Source organism: Humulus lupulus, chromosome X (genome assembly GCF_963169125.1).
Source record: "Humulus lupulus chromosome X, drHumLupu1.1, whole genome shotgun sequence".
Taxonomy (NCBI): Eukaryota; Viridiplantae; Streptophyta; class Magnoliopsida; order Rosales; family Cannabaceae; genus Humulus; species Humulus lupulus.
This window is the reverse complement of record NC_084802.1, coordinates 3274323-3297072: the sequence shown is the minus strand read 5'-3', so window position 1 is coordinate 3297072 and position 22750 is coordinate 3274323. Positions and strand designations below refer to the sequence as shown.

The 22750-nt window shown below is 37.7% G+C and overlaps 1 protein-coding gene across 1 annotated transcript; it reads left to right on the top strand.

Moving 5' to 3' along the window:
• Positions 1 to 17227: 17227 nt before the first annotated feature.
• LOC133804511 (transcription factor MYB123-like) lies at positions 17228 to 18748 on the top strand. Its single transcript, XM_062242665.1, has 4 exons — positions 17228 to 17360; positions 17489 to 17618; positions 18142 to 18225; positions 18574 to 18748. The coding sequence occupies exons 1-4, from the start codon at positions 17228 to 17230 to the stop codon at positions 18746 to 18748; spliced, it is 522 nt and encodes a 173-aa protein (XP_062098649.1).
• The last annotated feature ends 4002 nt before the right edge of the window (positions 18749 to 22750 follow it).

Below are 22750 nucleotides of genomic sequence, written 5' to 3'. Positions count from 1 at the left end.
ATCCTAGTCCTCCGCTCCAGCCAATAAGCCCTCAGATGTCGGAGCAGGCACCTATGCCTCAGGATGATGTCCCACCTAAGGATCTTGAGACGCAGCCTCCGTCTCAAACTGGTCGAGGCAATCCCCCGCGCCCGAGGTAGAATAGGGCTGGGCAACAGCCCCGTAGCCCTAGACGCCTAGAGGGTGAAGAGCCGCATCCATCAAGCAGGGGGCAACGTCCTTCTGCCAACAGGAGGAACTCAGAGACAGGCTCTGCGGTCAGGGGCCCCCCACGGCATGAAAATGTACGAGGACCGGCTGACCAGCGCAAGCCTCCCCCTAACGCTCGGGAAATGCCAGCCCAAGGAGGCAACAAAGGGAATAGTCGGTCGCACTATAGCCAGCCACGGTTCAGAGATGGCCACGGCTATAATGAAGTCGACTCAGGCAGAGGAAATGCTGGCCGGAGGAACGAAGAGAGAGGTGGAGGCAGGAGCCCCCCACCTAGAGAAGACCGACCAGTAGGTCATAACGCTGGGGGGCAGCCCAGGCAGAATAACGTTTTTAGTTGGCTCGGAGTCAGCGAGCAGCGGCGAAGAGACGATGATTTGAGGGATGTACTCAACGACCGCCGAGAAAGGCATGATGAGTACATTCCCCCGGCACCAGAGGCCCCAGCAATCCCAGAAGTTGTTCAAGCTCAAATCGACGCCCTGAACCAGGTTGTGCAGCAGCTGGTCGGGGGGCGAACATCACACATTGAGTACGATCGGAGGAGATGCACCCCTTTTGTACAGAGGATTGTTGTGGCAAAAATCCCTAGTAAGTTCAAGATGTCGACACTGCCAAATTTCGGCGGGTATGGAGATCCAGTATCTCATGTCAACAAGTTTGAGATACAAATGGACATTCAGAAAGTCTCTGAAGATACTCGCTACAGGATCTTCCCAGCGACACTTTCTGATGCCGCCCAGGAGTGGTTCTTTAAGTTCCCTCCTGCAAATATAGTATCCTGGGAGATGTTCGTGAATGAGTTTTACTGACAGTTCTATGCGGGTCGTGTGCACCCCACTGAGGCGAACCAATTGGTCGAGATACGCCAGAAAGTGGGAGAGCCCTTGAAGGAATATGTTCAGCACTTCATGCAAGATGCAGCTGGAGCCAAGACTGTGGGCGATGAGGGAAAGATGATGGCCCTAACTGCTGGGGTTAGGCGCCATTCTCCCCTCTGGAGTAGCCTCAGAAAGCATGGGGTTAAAAGTACCCAGGAATTTTTAGATCAAGCTGATCGCGATTGCCAATGAAGGGAAATCGCCAGCTAAAGATAAGGGGCCCAAGGAAGAACCCGCCAAAGCTGCCAACGGCAAAGCCAACAGGAATGGCAATGGTAAGAATGGTGGAAAGCGGGCGAGCAAAGAACCCTCAACCTCCGAGAGTAAGCGCCCCAAAGGTAATTGGTATGAACTGAGATTCACCAATTACACTGCCCTTGTTGAAAGTTGAGCCGAGGTCTACCAGGTGACTAGCTCGAGCGTGCCCTACAAACGACCCGCATCAATAAGGAAAGATATCTCCAAGAGAGATTCAACAAAGTTCTGTCGTTTTCATAACGACTACGGGCACGACACTAATGAGTATAACCAGTTGAAGGGCGAAATTGAGTTCCTAATAAGACAGGGACATTTAAGAAGATATGTACGAGCCGTGAGAGGTTCTCAGCAAGAGGCTCAAGGTGGCAACGAGTCGGCGCTTGCACGCCAACGCTCGCCACCTTTACAGCCAGCTCCTGTGGCAGGTACCCAACTCACCATTTGTGGAGGCCCACATCTTGCAGGAGATAGTGGGAAAGTGAGGGAACGATATGCTCGAACCCTGCGCCATGACCAGGACATCGAGATGATGAGTGTTGAGGACTGAGCACCAAAAAAGGCTCGAACATAGGAGGAACTGATCACCTTCTCTGAAGACGACGCCCAGCACGTGCGATTCCCACACTCCGATCCGCTGGTCGTGGACGCACAGATCGCGAACATCATGGTGAAGAGGGTGTTGGTCGATACAGGAAGTTCAGTCAACATCCTGTATAAGTCCTCGCTGGAAAGAATGATGTTGTCCGTGAAAGACCTGGAGCCATGCAACCAAACCATTTATGGTTTCTCCGGAGAAAGGCTCGCCCCAGTAGGGACGATTAGACTCCCAGTCACAGCAGGCACTGCACCTGCTAACAGGACATTACTCATTACTTTTATAGTAGTTGATTGTCCTTCAGCGTACAACGCTGTGATAGGGAGACCAATTCTGGTCGACCTACAAGCCTTCACTTCTATATGGCACCTCGCTATGAAATTCCCAACGGACGCAAGGGTGCGTGTTGGGAAACCAGAGGGAAGCGAGGGAGTGCTACAACGCCTCGATCACCAAAGCAAAGAAGGGTGTATCGAGAGATGCCACCGGAAAGGAGTTGCAAATGGCAACTGATGTTCAGCTCGCTCAGGTGATAATCTCACCAAATAGGGCGTTGCCCAAAGTGAGGATAGAGACTTAGATCCTCGCTTTGGGGATTTTGAAGAAGAAGTGGGACCCATCGAGGACCTTGAAGAGGTCCAACTTGATGAGGAAAGTCCGACCAGATTTGTGAAAGTCAGTAAAAACTTAGAGACAACAACAAAACAAGCACTGGTGGAGTTCATAAGGAGGAACCAGGATGTCTTTGCCTGGTCGCACAAAGACATGGTCGGGATAGATCCTGCAGTCATCAACCATGTCCTGAACATCGACAAAAGCTTTCCACCAGTGCAACAAAAGAGAAGGTTGCTCGACAAAGATAGATTAAAGGCCTTGAAGGAGGAAGTCGAGAAGCTGAAGGAGAATGGATTCATCAGGGTGGCGTTTTATCCATCGCGGGTCTCTAATCCCGTACTAATGCCCAAGCCGAATGGCAAGTGGCGTACGTGCGTGGATTTTACAGACCTAAATAAAGTCTGCCCCAAAGACTGTTTCTCACTCCCGAGGATCGACCAGCTGGTCGATGCCACTGCAGGGCATGAGATCCTCTCATTCATGGATGCAAATCATTATGCATCCCCCTGATGAGGATCACACTAGCTTTTGAACTGATACAGGGCTCTACTGTTACAAGGTGATACCCTTCGGTTTGAAAAACGCTGGTGCGACTTACCAGAGACTCATCAACCAAATGTTCAAGGAGTTAATTGGCACAAACATGGAGGTTTACGTCGACGACATGCTGGTTAAGTCGAAGAAAGCAGAAGGACATGTAAGGGATTTGCAGGGATGCTTCAACATCCTGAATAAATATAGGATGAAGTTAAATCCCCTTAAATGCTCCTTCGGAGTAGGATCAGGGAGGTTCTTGGGATTTATAGTTAACTCGGGAGGAATTGAAGCTAATCCCGAGAAAATAAAGGCCCTGATCGGGATGAAGTTGCCAGTGAAGATTAAGGATGTCCAAAGCCTGACCGGGAGAATTGCTGCTCTCAGTAGATTCATTTTGAAATCAAGAGACAAGTGCGTCCCATTTTTCAATCTACTGAGAGGCAATAAGAAATTTGAATGGACAGATGAGTGCGAACAGGCCTTTCAAGCACTAAAAATGCATATGGCGCAACCACCCATCCTGTCAAAGCCGGTCGATAAAGAGACTTTGTTCATCTACCTGGCAATCACGGACTACGCTGCTAGTGTTGTTCTAGTAAGAGAAAAAGAAGGTGTGCAGAAGGCTGTCTATTATGTAAGCAAAAGGCTGATCGGTGCAGAGTTGAGGTATCCCCCCATTGAAAGGTTAGCCTATTGATTGGTTTTGGCCTCTAGGAAGTTGCAGCCTTACTTCCAAGCTCATCCAATTACGGTCTTAATCGACTAGCCTCTTCGGCAAGTCCTGCAAAAGCCAGAGGCTGCAAGAAGATTACTAAAGTGGGCAGTCGAACTCGGGCAGTTCGACATATCTTACTTGCCGCGAGCAGCGATAAAAGGACATGCCTTGGCTGACTTCATCGCCGAATTCACAGAGCTCGCGGGTGGCGAGCAGACTGAAGAGCCCAGCGGGCCTGAGTGTCAAATCCAAGCACCCTCGTGGAAATTGTTTGCAGACGGTTCATCCAACAAATCCCACGCAGGAGCAGGAGTGATATTGATAACGCCGGAAGGGCATCGATTTCACTGTGTGATCAGATTTGACTTCACTGCTTCTAACAATAAGGCCGAATATGAAGCACTACTCGCTGGATTGCAGTTAGCCAAGGATATGAACATAAAAATGCTTGACATCTATAGTGATTCACAACTGGTGGTGAATCAAGTCTTGGGAGAGTACCAGGCGCGAGGTTTGAAGATGGTCGCATATCTAAACAAAGCAAAGGATCTGTTAGCCCAGTTCGACAGATACACTCTCTAGCAAGTACCTCGCGATCAGAATTCCAATGCTGACGCTTTGGCAAAGTTGACAAGTGCGAAGGATGCTGATACTCTGAACATAGTGCCAGTCGAGCGCCTATCGGCACCAAGCATCCAAGCAGCAGAAACCACTCTAGTCATCCAGATGGCAGATACATGGATGGCACCATATGTAGAGTATCTGTCAAGCAGCGTACTACTGACAGACAAAAACAAAGCCAGGACCCTTCAACGTCAAGCTGCTAGGTATATCTTGGTCGATGGGATCCTGTACCGAAGGGGATACTCCATGCCACTCCTCAGATGTATTACAAAGGAGAAAGCCAAAGAGTTAATGAAAGAGGTGCACGAAGGTTTTTTTTGGGACCACGCTGGGGGGCAAAGTCTGTCAAAAAAGATCCTAAGGCCGGGCTAATTCTAGCCAACCATGAATGAAGACTCAATGGAGTTTGTGCGGAGGTGTGACAAGTGTCAGAGATTTTCTAAAATCCCACGAGCACCTCCCAACAAGTTAAAGCAAATGCAGAGTCCATGACCCTTCGCAGTTTGGGGAATAGATCTAATCGGATCTTTGCCTACAGGAAAAGGTGGTGTAAAGTATGCAGTGGTTGCCATCGACTACTTCACCAAATGGGCCGAGGCTGAGCCACTCGCAACCATAACGACCAAAAAAGTGCTTGACTTCGTAGTCAAGAACATCATTTGTCGCTATGGATTACCAAGGAAGATAGTCTCGGATAATGGCACCCATTTTGACAGTTATCTATTCACAGACTTCTGCAAACGTCATGATATTATCAAAAGCTTTTCTTCAGTCGCTCATCCCCAATCGAATGGGCAAGTCGAAGTAGTTAACAAAACGCTGAAGGATACCCTGAAGAAAAGACTTGAAGAAGCTAAGGGAGCATGGCCAGAGCAGTTGCCTAAATTTCTTTGATCATACAGAACTTCCCACCGAACAACAACAAGTCATACCCCGTTTTCCTTGGCATACAGGTTTGAAGCTATGTTGCCTGTCGAGTTAGATCCACCCTCGCACCGCAGATTGACATACGACCAAGACTCTAACAGCCAGGTATTGATGGAATCCCTGGACTTAATTGATGAGAAGCGTAAACAAGCCCAGCTCCAAGTAGCTGTTTACCAGCAAAAGGTCGCCCGGTATTTCAACTCTAAAGTGCGAGAAAAAAATTCAGTGTTGGAGACCTCGTACTCCGAAGAGTTTTTCTAAACACTCGGGCCTAATTAGGAAGGGCCATACCAGATTGATGAGGTCCTTCACCCATGCACTTATAAACTTGCACGCTTAAACGGAGATCTCGTTCCTCGCTATTGGAATGGAGAACACCTGCGCAAGTATTACCAATGAACAATTCTTCTTAAAGAATTGGCTTGTATAAATTTTACTTTTTACAAGTTTTGAAAAAGTGTAAGAACTTATTGATCACTTGTACATATATGTTTAGTCCATTGATTACGAGAAATAAAAGAGATTGTGCTCAGCCAGTCATTTCTTGCCAACTATTGTATTTATTACAAGTATTTGCTCATTATGTGTGTTGTTCTGTTGTATTATAATGCTAATCATATTGCTACGAGCAGTAATGTTTGAACAGGTTCTGGTCAAGGCAAGTGACCAAGGACCTAAAGCTCCTCGATCACTTGGGGGCATATAAGGTACAAGTAAGCAAATCATATCGTTAAAAGGTATGTAAACACATGAGCAAAATAAGTGAAAGCATGCTAGGGCACTTAGAGTATTTTTCAAAATTTTGTTATTTTGTTAAATAAAACCAAAGTGTTATGCTAAGTTCGGTCATGCGAGCATATGTTATAATAATATGCAAATATATTATAATATCAAAATGAATCCTTTTACACCGCGAGTAGTCGCTGCTCAGATGTAATTGTTCAAATAAAAGTAAAAGTTGCCCATGCAGCAACAAAAAATATATTGTCTTTACATCACGACCCGTAGGTCGTGTAGTTAAAAAGATAGAATATAAATAGAAAAAGCTTAAGCATCCGGAGGATCTTGAGGAGGGCATTGATCGACGATGCCTGCAGCCTCGTTGTCTGCCCCATCCATCCCAGAGGCCAGCGAAATTTCAGGGGAAGCAGGAACCCTTGACCTTTCTTCCTCAACCAGCTGAGCAGCGCAACGAGCAAGCTCGGCGTCTCTCGCATTCTCGGGAAGGTAGTCGAAGTTGGCACCCTGGTTATGCTTCCAAAAATCATAGAAGCATCGAAGAGTGGCATTCTTGTACCTTTCCAAGTTGCTAGTGTTGGCTTTCTCCAACTCCTCAATCCGGCCCTCCAGGGTAGTATTCTCCTGCTTGCTCGCAACCAAGTCCACCTCGAGTTGTTGGGCCGCGCGGAAATTGAAGCGGTTAGACTCCTTAAATTGGTCCCTCTGCTCACGAGCTTTGTCCAGAGACCTCTGCTTCTCCTCCAACTCCTTAGCCAGTTTAGCCTTTTCCTCAAGCACCACTGCCAGCTGTTCAGCATATTTAGCCTCGGCAGCTTTAAGTTCATCCTCGTGCCATTGCTCCAAAGTTCTAGCCTGCTCAGTGACAGCACCCGAGCGGATACGGCCGGTAGTGAGGGTCGGCATGGCCTACAGTCAAAGCAGAAGTTAGACTAACTATAAAATAAAGAAGACTTGTTTCCGCAGAAAAAGATGACTTACACTGGTGAACTCGTTCAGGGCGCAGTTCAGGATCAGGTCAACATCCATCGCCTCTGTCGCAACCATTGCCTCTCGGCAGCGGTCATGCTTCACAATCTTAGTGACCCTCTCCTTGACCAATTTAAAGGCGCGACCAGTTATGTTGCCCCCAGTTGAAGTAGGATTGGCCTGCTGAGTTTGGTTGGTCGAGGTCGCGGGAGGTGGAGTTGATCTGGCTGGAGCAGGAGGAATCTGCTGCTCGCGAGGAGAGGATGGAGTTGTGGTGGCGGAGGGCCTGCATTGTGAGGCATCCTCGCCTGAGGCGCTTGACTGCTTTCCCCGTGGTGCCTCTTGCTTGTCTTCTTTTTGCTCGGGGGAGCCGCGACAGCCTCAGGAGTGTTGTAAATATCGAACACATTTACGGAGTCCGTGTCTGAAAAAGAAGAATTTTTTTTAACAATGAGATAGCATAAATGACAAAGTGTATAACATCAGAAAAATAAATAAAGAAAGATTGCAAAGTCAAATACCCGAGCTATTATTACTGGTCGCTATCCTATAGACTCTATTAGTCTTATACTCACTCTCTGACATGAAGAAATTTGGGCCTAAATTTGGAGCATTTTTTAAATTTCCGTCCCCGTCAATAGGTGACAGGGTATTGGCAAGCTATCTAAAAGCAAAATAAATGTACCATTATCATTCGAAGACTCGTCCGAGTGTTCGACAGGCTCGGTGGCCTTCTTTTTTCCTTTCCCCAAGGGGGCCGAGGGCCTCTCTGTTGGAGGAGTGCCAGCAGGTTCCTTCGTGGAGGTGACGCTGGAGGTTGCTGCTCGGGGTCCTCCTCGGCAATGGCACTCCTTGTTGTTGGCTCCCTCGTGTCCTGATGAGGGACCAAGAGGCCAACCAACCTAAGGTTAGCCTCTGTAACCAGATGCTTGACGCTCTTTTCTACGTCAATCATGCTGGCTAGGAGCGCCGATCTCAACTCCATGTCCGGAGCTGGGTTTGGTCGTAGCCATGGGCCTGGAAGACATTAACAGTTTAAGAAAATGTGGAGGAGAACACTATGTGAAGAACTAACAACCAGTGATACAAAGGTTTTACCTCCTTGAGCGAAGGCCAGGTTGTCTGTGATCATGTCAGTTGTGAGGAAGTACTCCTGGTAATACCTCCCCACATTTGATATATGGGTGGTGTCAGTCAGGAAGGTGCGCCCGGTTTCGTGATGACAAAAGTGAAAAAACCCCGTGCCTTCTTGGTTGGGGTTAGACTTGAGGTCAAACAGGTAGTTGACCTCATGAGGCGTTGGCACGGGCCATTTCTTGTGTCTGTACAGGATATAGAGTGCAGTGAGCATCCTATATTTGTTTGGGGTTATCTGAAAAGGGGCAACTCCGAAATAGTTGGCCACCCACTGAAAAAATGAGTGAAGAGGCATGGTGCCCCTGCCTCGATGTGAAACATTGACCAGGCACTGAAGGCGCCTCCAGGCAGGTTCGGCCTTTGGTCTTGGTTAGGTCTGACTAAGGTCACCCCCGTGAGACCGTACTTCCTGATATAATTGGCGATCATCCTGATCATCACTCTGCTCTCAGGAACTAAATGCCACTCAACATCTAGCTGAATGGCATGTCGTGGTCGAGCGTGTTTTTGGATGTTGAGATCGAGAGCATTTTCAGCTCGACCACTGGTCGAGGGAGTTTCAGCCCACAGAGCATGCTTATGTGAAGAAGTGGGGGTTTTCTTTTTCTGAGCTTTGGTCTTGGCACGAGCCATATTTTGAGCAAGGACATGTTAAGTGTTTGGATTGACACGAGAGAATGGGATGTTAGGAATCAGCGGCGATGGTTGCTCTTTGTCCTCAAGCAGTTGAGCCAATAGGTCGTCGTCTATAGGTCTTATGTTATCTTTCGACTTATGTAAACTGCGAACAAAGAAAGTAGGAGATAAGACGCACAACCTGGGAGCTTATGTTGAAAGTTGAAATAAAGTTGCTCGCGTCTACGACCAGCAACATTCTAACGGAAACACTAAGTTCTATGCCAGTAGTTTGAAAAACAGATCAAAAAGCGGAAATAAAAAGTCTTTGGAAAAAAGCTTTTTCGACTCCGAAGGGGGGGGGAACCCAGTTTTTCAACTGGCCTAAAAATCGAATTTTTACTTCGATTTTACGCCCTAAACTTACGATCTTGATTATCAAACTAGCTCCTAACTCCTACAGAGCAAAACTACACTACCCTATCAAGCATCAATCAACATTTCCACAATCCTCATGCATTTCTACCCAAGAACACAAAAAACTTCAGAACTCAAAACAGTCGTATAGCAGTATGCATGGCATGTCAAAGGGCTTAAAAGTTTAAATTTTTTACCTAGACGAAGGTTGGAGGTTCTGAAATGAAGCGACTTTGGACGTGCGAACGGAGGATCCTTAGAACAGCGACGGAAGATCTTCAAAACTTTTGAGCTCTGAGATGGAGTTCTTGAAGGTTCTTGGCAAGAAAATGGCTAGTAAAAAGTTAAAAAGTAAATTCGGGGATTATTTATAATGGCTGAGATGTGTTGAAAAGGGGTAATCATGAGTTACCTTTTTCAAGGCATGGGGGAGTGTAATAGCCGTCAGAGGGATTACTTGGAAACCGAAAAGGCATGATTGGACGAGATTAGATCACAGTTTTCAAGAACGCACGAGGGACTCTAACAGATTTCGTGGAGCATATGAAAAGTTAGTTTCCTAAGTTTACTTATTGCTGGTTACAATAAATAAACTTGGGGGGAAAATGTTTATCCAAAAAATAGTTATTGATGACGTGGCAAGAATTTTCGACACGTGGCAGAGATGTTGCTCGCCTATCGACCATAGATATTTCCATATGCGAAGTTCAAGTTTTATATATGACCAGCGTGGTCGTATACTCCGTATATTTATGAATAAATCTGTACAGTTGTAATGATGTCTGAGAATATCTCTTCATTATAACATGAAGATCCGTTTATTAAGTAAAGATATGACTAATTGATTCATGTAACCCTCCTTGAGCCTATAAATATACAAGAAATAGCTCAAGGGGGGATCTTTTGATCTTTTTCCGAATTACATTACTATTATCCATCGTTTTTATTGTTTTCTCCTTCTAAGGTCTGTGAAACTCAGGGACCCTAGTTCTTTGATCACACCTTTGAAGCTCAATATTAATAATAGTATCAAGTGGACGTAGGTCATTACCAATCACTGGGGTCGAACCACTATAATTCCTTGTGTTCTTTACTTTCCATTCAATTGTTTGCTCAAGCATCGTACTTTTTTCCTATCGTTTACATGTCGTTGGCCAAAACGAGGGTCAACACCACCAAACTTTTTGGAGATCCTTAGATACCTCCATGTACCACTTTGGACCCAAAAAATCATTTTTAAAGTGCCTACACTTGAAACTCAAATGTCACATATACACTCTGTGAAATTCACTAAGTGTTTATACCTAGCTTGTATATTATCACTTATTCATTGTATTTAACCAATCATAACACATCATAGGATACATGTGGCCTGGTCAAAGTCAGATATTGGAGAGCACTTAAAGTGCTTCTATACAGTGTAGGTGGGTCACCAAAAGTTCACTGTCACCAAGATAAAATCGATAACCTGGACATGTAGGAGTAGAGCAGGCTTTTGAAGTCTCCATATTAGTTTTTCATAGTATATCCATGCATACTTGGATTGACATAAAAAAATGATTTTTTTCTTCGAACATCAAAACTCAGAAAGTAACTAACCTTGCCCAAATTTTTAAGAGCAAACTGATGGTCTAAATCCAATATAACCTGCTGAATAACATTTGAGTTTGCACATGTAATGAGAATATCGTCAACATAAACAAGTAGTAACATGAGATTAATTACCATTCTTGAGACAATAAAATAGAGAAGTGTAAGAAACAGAGTTGTAGAAGCCCCAAGAAATTAATGCATGCATTTAAGCTTATCATACCAGGCTCTAGGTGCCTGTTTTAGACCATACAATGCCTTATGTAGCTTGTAAACATGGTTGGAAAATTGTGGGTCCTCAAAGCCTTTTGGTTGAGATATAAAAATAGTATCTTGCAACTCACCATTCAAAAATGCATTATTGATGTCAATTTGTTGTATATCCCAGCCAAAAGTAATAGCCATAGTAAACATAATCCTAATTGTGGATGCTTTCACAACTAGACTAAAAGTATCAAAATAATCAAATCCTGGAGTTTGTTGAAACCGAAGCCACTAACCGAGCTTTAAATTTATCTATGGAACCATCAACTTGGATTTTAGTCTTGAATACCCACTTGTTGTGAACAATACCAATATCTGAAGTGTAAGGAACTAATGACCAAGTCTTGTTTCTCATAAGGGCTTGATATTCAAGATCCATTGCATGGGATCAGACGTCGCCTGTTTTACTGTATTGGGCTTAGAGAAAATAGAGTTAGCATTAGTAATCTCAACTGCTAAAGCTTTGGGTTTAAAAATTCCAGATTTGAACCGAGTTTGCATGGGATGTTTAGACACAATATTGGGTGAAACAAGTGGCTGACTTAGGTGGAAATAAGTTGGTTGACCAGCAGAAGGAAGAACACTAAGAGGAACAACATGAAGAGACTCAACTGTGGAAGTGGAAAGGAATATGTTCAGTTGAGAAAGACTAACTGGGAACAAAATGGTGTTATGAATTTGGTGACTAAAATGCATTTCCAGATTCAGTTTTGGTGACTGATTGAACTTGTGTGATTTTGTTGATTGGAGGGGATAGATTTGTACACATCTTGAGGTAGGACAGGTAGAACATAAGAAGTAGTTGTAGTGTTAGACGCAGAGGCTTTAGGTTTGGAAAACAAAGTTTGATATGGAAAGCAAGACTCACCAAAGGTGACATGACATGCTACATAGATCCTTCCTGAAGGGTGGAGACACCTATAACCTTTACGAGCATGGCTATATCCTAAAAAGACACATGTAGAAGTTTTAAATGCAAACTTATGATTGTTATATGGCCTGAGGAAGGGAAACCAAGCACACCCAAAATTTTTAAATCTGAATAGTGTGGTTGTTTGGAAAATAGACTTTCAAAGGGTGAGAGAAACTTGGTATTTTGAATAGGTAGTCTATTGATTAAATAAGTGGCTGAGACAATTGCATCCCACCAAAACTTAAGTGAAAGTTGAGCTTGAGCTAGTAAAGTAAGGCCAATTTCGGTTATTTGTCTATGTTTTCTCTCAGCCCTTCCTTGTTGTTGGTGGGTATGAGGACAAGGGTGCCTAAAAACAACACCAAGTTTGTCAAGAATTAATTTTAAGAATCTATACTCACCATCCCAGTCTGTTTGAAGGCACTTAATTTTGCATGAAAATTTTCTTACAACATAGGCATTAAATTTGATGAACACATCACACATTTCAGACTTTTGTTTTAAAGGAAATAACCATGTATACTTAGTGAAATCATCAACAAAGTGCACATAATATCTATAGCCTTCTAAGGATAAATGTGGGGAAGGCCCCAACCATTGGAATGAACAATATCAAAATAATTAAGAGAAGCATTTTGAGAAGATGGAAAAGAAAATTGATGTAATTTGCATATTGACGCGCATGACATAAATCAGATTGTGCACTTGGAACTTTCAACACTTTATTCAAGAAAACTTTATTTGGGTGGCCAAGTCTTTTGTGCCATAGATTTACAACTTTGGAACTAAGAGTATATGAGCTAGAACTATGAGCTAAATTTGTTACAGAATTCAGACTCAAAACAGACTGGATTCGGAAATACAAGTAGCGTTGTAGTTGGAATTCGATGAGGAAGAACTTGAGTGGGTTGATGGGCACACTTTGGAACTTGCAAGCAAAAGAGCAACTTGACTGGTTTGAGGGGTTGACTGTGGGAGAGACTAACTGATATAGACCAGCTTTAAGTGTGTCGTGCAGAAGAATTTTCTTCGAAACAATGTCCGTGACAACAAAAATCAGAAGTAAACTCAACAAGAACTTGATTATCATGGGTAAAATAGAAAATACTTATAAGATTTTTGTAACGGAAGGGGCATGCAAACTATTTTTGAGATATAGGGTCTTACTAGCAACACGATAACTAGTACCAACATGTTTAGTAGAAAGATGAACACCATTGCCTACAACGAGTTTGCCTTTTCCTTTGTAGTCGACTTTATGCACCATATTCCCACTAGCAGAAGTAATGTGGTTGGATGCACCACTATCCATGTACCACGCTTCATCATTTACGGTGCTTGGTGAGGCAACAAGGGCTTGATGATTATTCTATGCGCTACTCTAAGCACCACTTTCTTGGCCTTGGTAAGTAACAACAAATCTGTGAAAACATTTCAAGACAGTACGACCAACTTGACCACATAATTGGCAAGTGGGTCTTTGATTTCCAGAGTAACTTCTTCCTCTGCCATAACCATTTCCATGGCCTCGACCATGGGAGTAGGAAGAACCCCTGTAGGTGTTATTGTAATGAAAGTTGTTGGAAGACTTCTTGGTTTAAGAAAAGTTTGCTGAGGGAAAATTCAAATCAAGAGAAGTCGTCACATTAACGAGTTCAAGAAGAATTTCATGATTTTGCAACATATTCTGTACTTCTTGAAGCGAGACTGAGTCTTTGGAAGAAAAATTAACCACAGCTAATTCATATTCATGTCCATGACCCGCGAGAATATAGAGGATCAGTTCATCATCAAAGATTTTGTGCCCAACTGCCATTATGCCATCTAAATAGCTCTTTATCTTCCTAATATACTCATCCACAAACATAACACCTTTCTTGATGCTTTGAATAAGAGAACGAAAATGAAGTTGTATGGCCTTGGACTTAGTAGTGAAAAGTTGCTCCAAGGTACTCCATATAGCTAGCTGTCGAGGTCTCACAATGCACAACATGACCAATCATTGGTTCGGAGATGGAAGATATAAGCCAAGAAATAAGGAATTGATCAAGATTCACCCAATTTTGATAAAAAGGATTATGTACCATTTTATTGGCATCTGAAGCATCTTTTACCAATGGCGATGGCATGTTGATAGTCTGTAGCAAGATCCCATCAAGATCATGAGCCCTAATCGTTGGAAGAACCTGAGAACGCCAATAAGAAAAATTGGTCTGATCGAGCTTAAAGGATGGGAGCGACATAGTTGAGGGCACAATAGACGGGAGCGGCACTGAAGAACCAGAGGAGGTGGTCAATTCAATCAAAGAGGTTGTAATGGAAGACCGGCCTTGACTCGGACACCAACTTAAGAAAGCACAAATCAGAGAAGTACACAAGCAAGGCAAAAGAACAATCTGTAAGAATAAAAGTTTGACTGGAGGAAAAAAATGCTTTGAACTTGTAACTATTAATTGTAACTATTAAATATAACAAAAGAGTTATTTATACAGGTTATACGAGTGGTTAGTTAACCATAGTATCACATAATTTAACAGATCAAGATTACCTGAAGAGTTACAAGATTGTAAACTAGAGATAACAAAGCACCAACTAAAAACACTTGTCATTCACAATCATCAACCAACTTAGTACATATATACTCAACAAGAGGTGTGCATTTGATACAAATGTACCTTTTGTGTAAAACAAAGGCTTAAAAAAATGGTGAATAAATGCAAAAATGGAAACCAAAAAAAAGTTAAAGTCGTAGTCCCACAAGATGTTTAGTCAGACATAGAGAAGAATTAATGGAGAAGTAATTAATGGTACAAATATATACTAATTAATTAAACTATGAGGAGTGCTAAAAAAATTCTCTATTGCATTCTCTTTTACACTCTCTTTCATTCATGCATGACATGTGTATATTATTAAAAAATTTATATTTTAATATTTATTTAATTTATTAGTGGAATTCACATGTCATTCATTGATTTAAGAGAGTACAAAAGAGAGTGCAAATATCATTCATATTTAGCATTTCTCAAAAATTAATAGGCGAGACATAATAATGAATTATTACATAATCAAACGGAAATAAACATCATAATGAATATTTAAAAAAAATTATAGTGGTTGGGTGAAGAAAGTGGTTACTTCTATTAATAATATCATTATATTCAATGGAGTTGAGACAACTAGGATTTAGTTATTTTTTCTATTTAAAGAAAAAGTGTTCTAAAACAAAATGGTAAACTGTTAAAGTGATTAAAAGCTAATTCTTAGAGAAAAAAAGTCACAAGTAAAATCCAACTTAAAACTAATGGACAATGAGTGAAGTAATGCATGGACTTATAAAAGTGAGAAATGGAGAGAGGGGGAGATTGAGAGAATGAGAACGATAGAGAGATGAGTGCAAGGGAAGGAACGACGATGAGAGAAAGAGGAAGTGAGAGGGGGATATGATAGGGATTTTTTTAAAGTGTAAAATAGGATTCATTTTTGCAAAGTATCATTTTGGTATTCTGTATTTATAATAATATTTATTTGGTACCCAGTATTTTGAAATCGTACATATTTGATACCCTATATTTTAAAATCATACATATTTGGTACCCTAAACTCAAATATAATTAATAAAATTTTATCAATTTAATCAATTATATAAGGTCCAAATTTAAATTTAATTATTTAATTACATATAACTAATGACAGTTTGATAATATGTACAAAATTTTATCTATCAAATCTGAGTCTAGGGTATCAAATATGTATAATTTTAAAATATATAGTACCATATGAACATTATTGAAAACAGAAGGTACAAAAATAATTCTTTGTAAAAATATAAAGTATCAAACGAGTAAATTCTTTTTTTTTTTTTTTTTTTAAAAAAAAGCACAAAAACATCTTCTGCAACATGGAAAACATGGCCCAAAAGTCCACAACGTGGTACCAAATGCTTTGTTGGGCTCAAGTAAAAAATGTTCATTTCATTAAGGCCCATTAGACTTGTATTGCGCTAAGATGTAGTTTTTGTGCCTTGGGGAATGTAGCGCAAAATATAGTCATAATTCCCCAGTAGATTTTTACACCACGTTTTAAAAAGCGTGGTATAATGATTATATATATGAAAATGGAGGAATTTTAAAATATTAAAATATCAAGGAAGCACAAATTTGAGTTTTAAAAATATCATAGCACTACAAAAATAGATTATAAAAAAAATGTACGAAACAAAAATCTAAATTTAAATAACATCACAAAAAAAATTCAAAATATATATTTCAGATTCAAAAAATATCACAAAATAGATTTCAAGAACTCTAAAAATACCACAAAGAAACAATCTAATACTTTCAAACATATATACCACAATACATTCAAATTCTGAAAAATACCAAAATATGCTATTTTTCTTTTCAAAATACCAATACATAATTTTTCACTATGGTTTGATTTCATTATTTATATACAGATTCCAATATAGATGACAATCATAATAAAAAAATTATTATATATTTTGCATACGTGATCACATCACATGGGGCACAATATTTGGTGCATAAATATTAATTATATTGGCTTTTGTCACATGCACTCCTTACTTAATTAAGAAATAAACCAAAATTGAACTCAATTGGCCAAACCAACTTAAATTAAGTTAATTACAGTAAAAAATCTCTTACTCACTCACTAGCTATAGTGTTATAATTTAGTTTATAAACACAAGTCAATCTGATCCCAATTTTTAATCACATCTGTAGTGACTCATAATATTATGTACCTAAATTCACGATTAATTAAACAATTAAATATATATATTTATTTGTATATTTATATAAACAACCGTTAAGGCACGTACTTGTAGTTAAAAGACTCCCATTTGTCTTCTCATGCAATATATATAGCGTAAGACATAAAAAATATATATACTTAATAACAAAACATAATTAATTACATATAATTTGAAATTCATCGTGTGCTAAAATGTTTACTTAATGTGTTAGTGTGCTTAGTTAACAAGTCAACAAAGTTGGGTTGAACTTATAGTGATTAAAAAAAACCCATTATAGATTAATATAATAGATAGAGATTAATTTACCTAGGAGCTGGCAATTGGGACATTTTTTTAATCCAAATTGAGATTAGACTAAAGTTTGAAATGTTGTGCTTATAAAAGGGGTTTGTAATATTTACTAATTGCATTGGTTGATACAAATTAAGTAGATCATAATATAATGGGAAGAAGCCCTTGTTGCCCAAAGGAGGGTTTGAACAAAGGAGCTTGGACAGTTCTTGAAGACCAAATTCTCACTGAGTATATCAATACCCATGGTGAAGGAAAATGGAGAAACCTTCCCAAGGAAGCTGGTAATTATTGTTTTTTCTTCTAGAAATATATATATATATATATACATTTATGTAAATTGAAACTAATTAGAGTGTTAATTATTACTAATATGGTTTGGTTGAATATTTATTATTATTATTATTATTAGGTCTTCAAAGATGTGGAAAGAGCTGTAGATTGAGGTGGTTGAATTATCTTCGACCAGATATTAAAAGGGGTAATATTTCTGAGGAAGAAGAGGACCTCATAATTAGGCTCCATAAGCTTTTGGGCAACAGGTGATTAATTTTCATTAATTATATATATATATACACATTTTTTATTAATAGATATACTTTACAATGTTTTCCTTTTGAAATTGAAAAAAAAAAAATTGGTGGATCATTGTTTCTTTTCACTTAATTTTTATTTTTTGAATTCACTTAATAAAATTGTTAGTTATGTCAATTAAATTGATGATCTTATTACTAGATATATATATAAATTAAAAAATTAATATAAAAAATTGAGACCTCTAATAATTTCTTAATTTCAGTCATCAGGTGGGTTTTTTTTTTTTCTTATTATTTTTTATACCCTTGCATGTTATTTATTTATTTTAAATTTTCTATCAATCAATATTTTGTATATTGATATATAATAATACATTATTTAATTCACTTAGAATAAAAATAAAATCTTCTCAGCTCCATATGCACCATTGTATAAATATAAATATATATATATATTTATATATTTCTCTCTTTTATTTTACAACATACTCTAAACCCTAGCCATGCATTGTGTGATTGTTGTACGTAGATGGTCACTAATAGCAGGAAGACTTCCAGGACGAACAGACAATGAAATCAAAAACTACTGGAACACAACCCTAGCAAAGAAAGTAATTAAAGCCACTACTACAAATCATGATCAAAAACGACAAAAGGTGGAGGAAAACGACACCAAACACAATCCTCCAAACACTCATCATCATCATCATCATGTACCAATTCGAACCAAGGCAACAAAGTTCACAAACAAGGTTTTAGTATACACCACTCATGATTTTCAACCAAACAGACCAGTTGTACCACTGCTAGAAGATCATAACAGCAATAATAATGACATGGTTGCCAATAGTTGTTTTGATTTGGATTTTGATGTGGGAGAGCTTCTTCGTCAGTCTGTAGATTTATCTGATTCTGAGCTATGGAAACTTCCTTGTAATGATGATGATGATTATTACTTGGATATCAACAATGGTGTAGATGATCATCGTGATGGTCTTGATCACTCCATTAAGAGTGTTGATAGTAATAATAATGATGATCATGATCAGTATGGTTATGGTTTGAAAAATAGCCGACCATTGCTTTTCTCTGAGGAAATGCTTGAGGAATGGATTAGTGGAAATGATGAACAATAATGTTATCGCTCGGTGTAGGGTTTCGCGATCGGGTGATCAGCATCATACGCTAATACAGATGGACTCTTTTTCCTGTTTAACTACTTATAATATGTATTGATGTTATGTTAATTGTTAGTATTATTCTTAACATTATTATACTTAGTACGTAATTAGTAAATTTGGAGGTACGAGCTTAATCTAGCTAGCTAGCTAGCTAGCTAGGTCAAGCTAAGATAAAATAACTAAGGCACATGTAATAGTAGAACTAATAGTACTACGTACTGATTATTAATTAATTATACAGATGAGTTGACTAAAATTATTCTCCTGTTTTAAGTTTATCCTATTGTTTATATTTTGATTAAATAATAATTATGCGGTTGTTATATAGACTTTCTTTTTTAATGTCACTTTGTGATATTTTTTATGGGAATATACCACTTATTATCCTCTTGTTTGCCTTAATACCCTTTATACTCCTATTGTTTAACGCATACCAAAATACTGCTATATATTTGACGAATCTATATAAAAAAGGTATCATAATTGTAATTAAATTTATTTTCAATATTACCAAAATAATCATATTTTAATTACATAAAATTAACAGTTTTTTATATCATAAATTTTATCTATTAGCAAAATTATCAATTTTCTGTACCTTTCTGAAATGCGCTAAGAATTTTTTTTTTTTAAAAATCAATAAGAATAAAAGGATGACTTTCTGTTTTCTCACTCCTATTTATAATTTTTAAAAGAAACTATAGTAAATGACTCAAAACAATGACATCAAGAAGTTGAATACTCATTTGGTATTACCCATTTGTCTGCAGTTCGTACCAATTTGGTATCCTCCGTTGGAATGTGGTTAACTCATATTTCAAATATGACCATATTGTCTCTCTTTTTAATGATTTATTTTATTATTTTTTTTGTTATTTTAAAATAATTCAAAAATATTTTTTAATTTATAAAATAAAAAATTGTTTTCTAAAATGAATCAATTAAATATGTAAATTTTTAAATAAAAAATAATATAAATTAATTTTTTTTTAAAATTTAATAAAACTATTTTAATTAATTAAATAAACATAAAAATGTTTAATTTGAAATATAAATAAAAAAAACAAACTAAAACCAATATTTTTTAAATTAATTAAAGTAAACTAAAAATCTAATAATTTTTTAATGTTTTAATTAAACTATTTTTGTTTGAATTTATTTTAAATTTTGGCTTTTAAGTTTAGGGTGTTGATTTTAATTTTTTTGTTTAAGTTTAGGGGTTAGATTTAATTTTTTATTTTCATTTATTTAAATTATTTCAAAGTTTTAATTATACGTTTTTTTACTTTATTATTTCAGAAAACATTTTAATAACATTTTAGAATAGCAAAAACAAAAAGAAAATCAAATAAAACATTAAAAAGAGGGGCAATATAGTCATATTTGAAATATGACTTGACCAAATTGCAAATAGAGGGTGATGAATGATTATTATTTTAAACATTGGGTACAAAGTGCGTATTTCGATAAAACATAAGGTACCAAATAAGTATTAACCTATATATATATATATATCATATCATTGTAATTAGTGTCCATTTTCTACTCCATTTAATTTGTATATATATTCTCTCTTCCTAAAAGCTATCAAAAAGGCACTTGAAATTCAAAAAATAAATGAGCTGAGAAATACCACTTATGAAAGAATTAAATGAAGGAAGATTCTAAAGTGTATTTCATTCCTTGAGAGGTACACGGTACATGATGTTGCTTATATAGCAAACACAACAATAAAAACAAGGCAGCATGTCCTGCTATGAATGGTGCAATAGCACTTCTTACAATTAACTAACTTAAGACTGAATTAGGCATAACTAATTATTGTTAATAATTTGTGATCCAGTGATTCAAGATTGGTGAGCAAAAAATAGTCATCACAATAAGAAGGGATATTGGAGTATAGTATCTCACATGAAACAAGTATAAGAATATTAAACTATTAATAAGAATATGAATAATTCCACTAACAACTAATTGATTTTTTTTTAGATAAAACCGCATAACTCTTGTCAAGGGAGACAGCCTATGTAAAACTCAGTCTAGAGATAGGAGGAAGGATGAGACAATGGCATGAGTGATCAATATTTACCGGTATCCCACAAATCCATTATATTCAATAGTGGGACTTGATCCCATAATTTAAGGTAACAAAGCTTCATTATATATATATATATATATATTTATGAGCCTTTAATATATTAAAAAAAATTAATATTAGTTTTCAAAAAATTAAAATCCAAATCATATAATAATATATTTTTAATAGTTATTAGCAAAACGACATTTTGACATGGTGTTGGGTGTGCTGGATTTTGAAAAGTCGTTTTACAAATAATTATAAAAAAAATTATTATGCAAATTCAGTGATTATTACAAAATATGTTATATTGTCAAAAAAAAAAAACATTTTTAATTTTCCACTAAGCTAGATATGTCGGATTCTATTAATAGGTAGCAAGATATGTGCGATTGCATGCTTCGTTACCACTTCACTTTAAACTAAAATTTTCTAATACCTATATATAATTTTTTTTTAGTTATTAGCAAGTTGTTTTTCTTTTTATAGTTTGCTTTGTCTTGAAGATTTAGTTAGCTAATTAAGAATTTTAAAGCTAAATTATATATATCTCACTTTATGACTCGAATCACTCCCCCTTGATTTCTATCTTCTCTCTCTCTTTATTAATTTATTACTTAAATCGTGGACAAGATTTGGGAAAGGGTCACTAGTCACTACTAGGGCATTCTTGTTACTAAAATAATGTACAAGAAAAAAAATATATAAGATAATTAGGAAATGTGTCAGGTTATTGAGTTTTATAATTATTAATAGTATTAGGAAAATTACTATATTAGCCTATTGCTTGGTTTCAAAAAAAGCTAAAAATAATATATTGTTACATTAAACTAACAAAAATAGTATGTTTTGCATGTTTCTAAAATAGTACAACGAAAAGCCCACCAAAGGGCTGGGCTGGTTCAACCATTAGGCTTAAAGTTTCATATTTTTATTTCATTTTTTCATGAGAAATAATGCCAAAAAAAAAAAAAATCAATTGAAAATAAGGCCTCCAAAAGTATCTTTCAATGAGAAATAAGGACAAAAAAAGAAGTCTATTTTAAAAATAAAGCCTCAAAAAGTATCTTTTAATGAGAAATAAGACCCAAAAAAAATTCTTATAAAAATAATGCCTCAAGAAGTTTTATAGGCCTAAGGCCACAAAACATGTTGCCTCGGCCCAGCCAGTGGGTGTATACAACAATAAAACCTACATAGCAAAAATATAATCAAATATTTTTACAAAATATATAGTTGGGGGGTTTAGAATCCTAAACTTTCCACTACAAGAAAAACAGTTTTATTTATAGAATTTATTAATTATTTTTATTAAATTTATATTAATGTCATATAATTTTGAAATAAATATTTTATTTTAATTAAATAATTTATTTATTTTTTGTTTAAGTTAATATTTGTTCTAGTTTTTGAATTTGGGAGTGATAACAAGAGATTATATATTATATATTTAATGTTATATTAAATATTATACGTGGATTTTGTAACGCCCCACCTCACTATGGTTGTTTCCTGGAATGACGATTAGCCCTACAAACCAACACGAGTCTTTCCAGCGTGCTTTGTCCTCACTCGCACGCTTCTTGGGAAAACTTCCCAGGAGGTCACCCATCACTTGAGAACTCCAAAGTTAAGTGTGCTTGACTTGGAGTAGTCTCATAATGGGTGACCTCCTGGGAAGTTTTTCGAGAAAGCATGCGAGTGAGGACAAAGCGCACTAGAAAGACTCGTGTTGGTTTGTAGAGCCAATTATCATTCCAGAAAGTAGTCATAGTGACGTGGGGCGTTACAGATTTTCAATTTAAGTTTCTTTCTAGTTTAAAAAAAAAAAAGCAACTTGTTGCTAATTCATAGTAGATTATATTATATGTTTAATATGA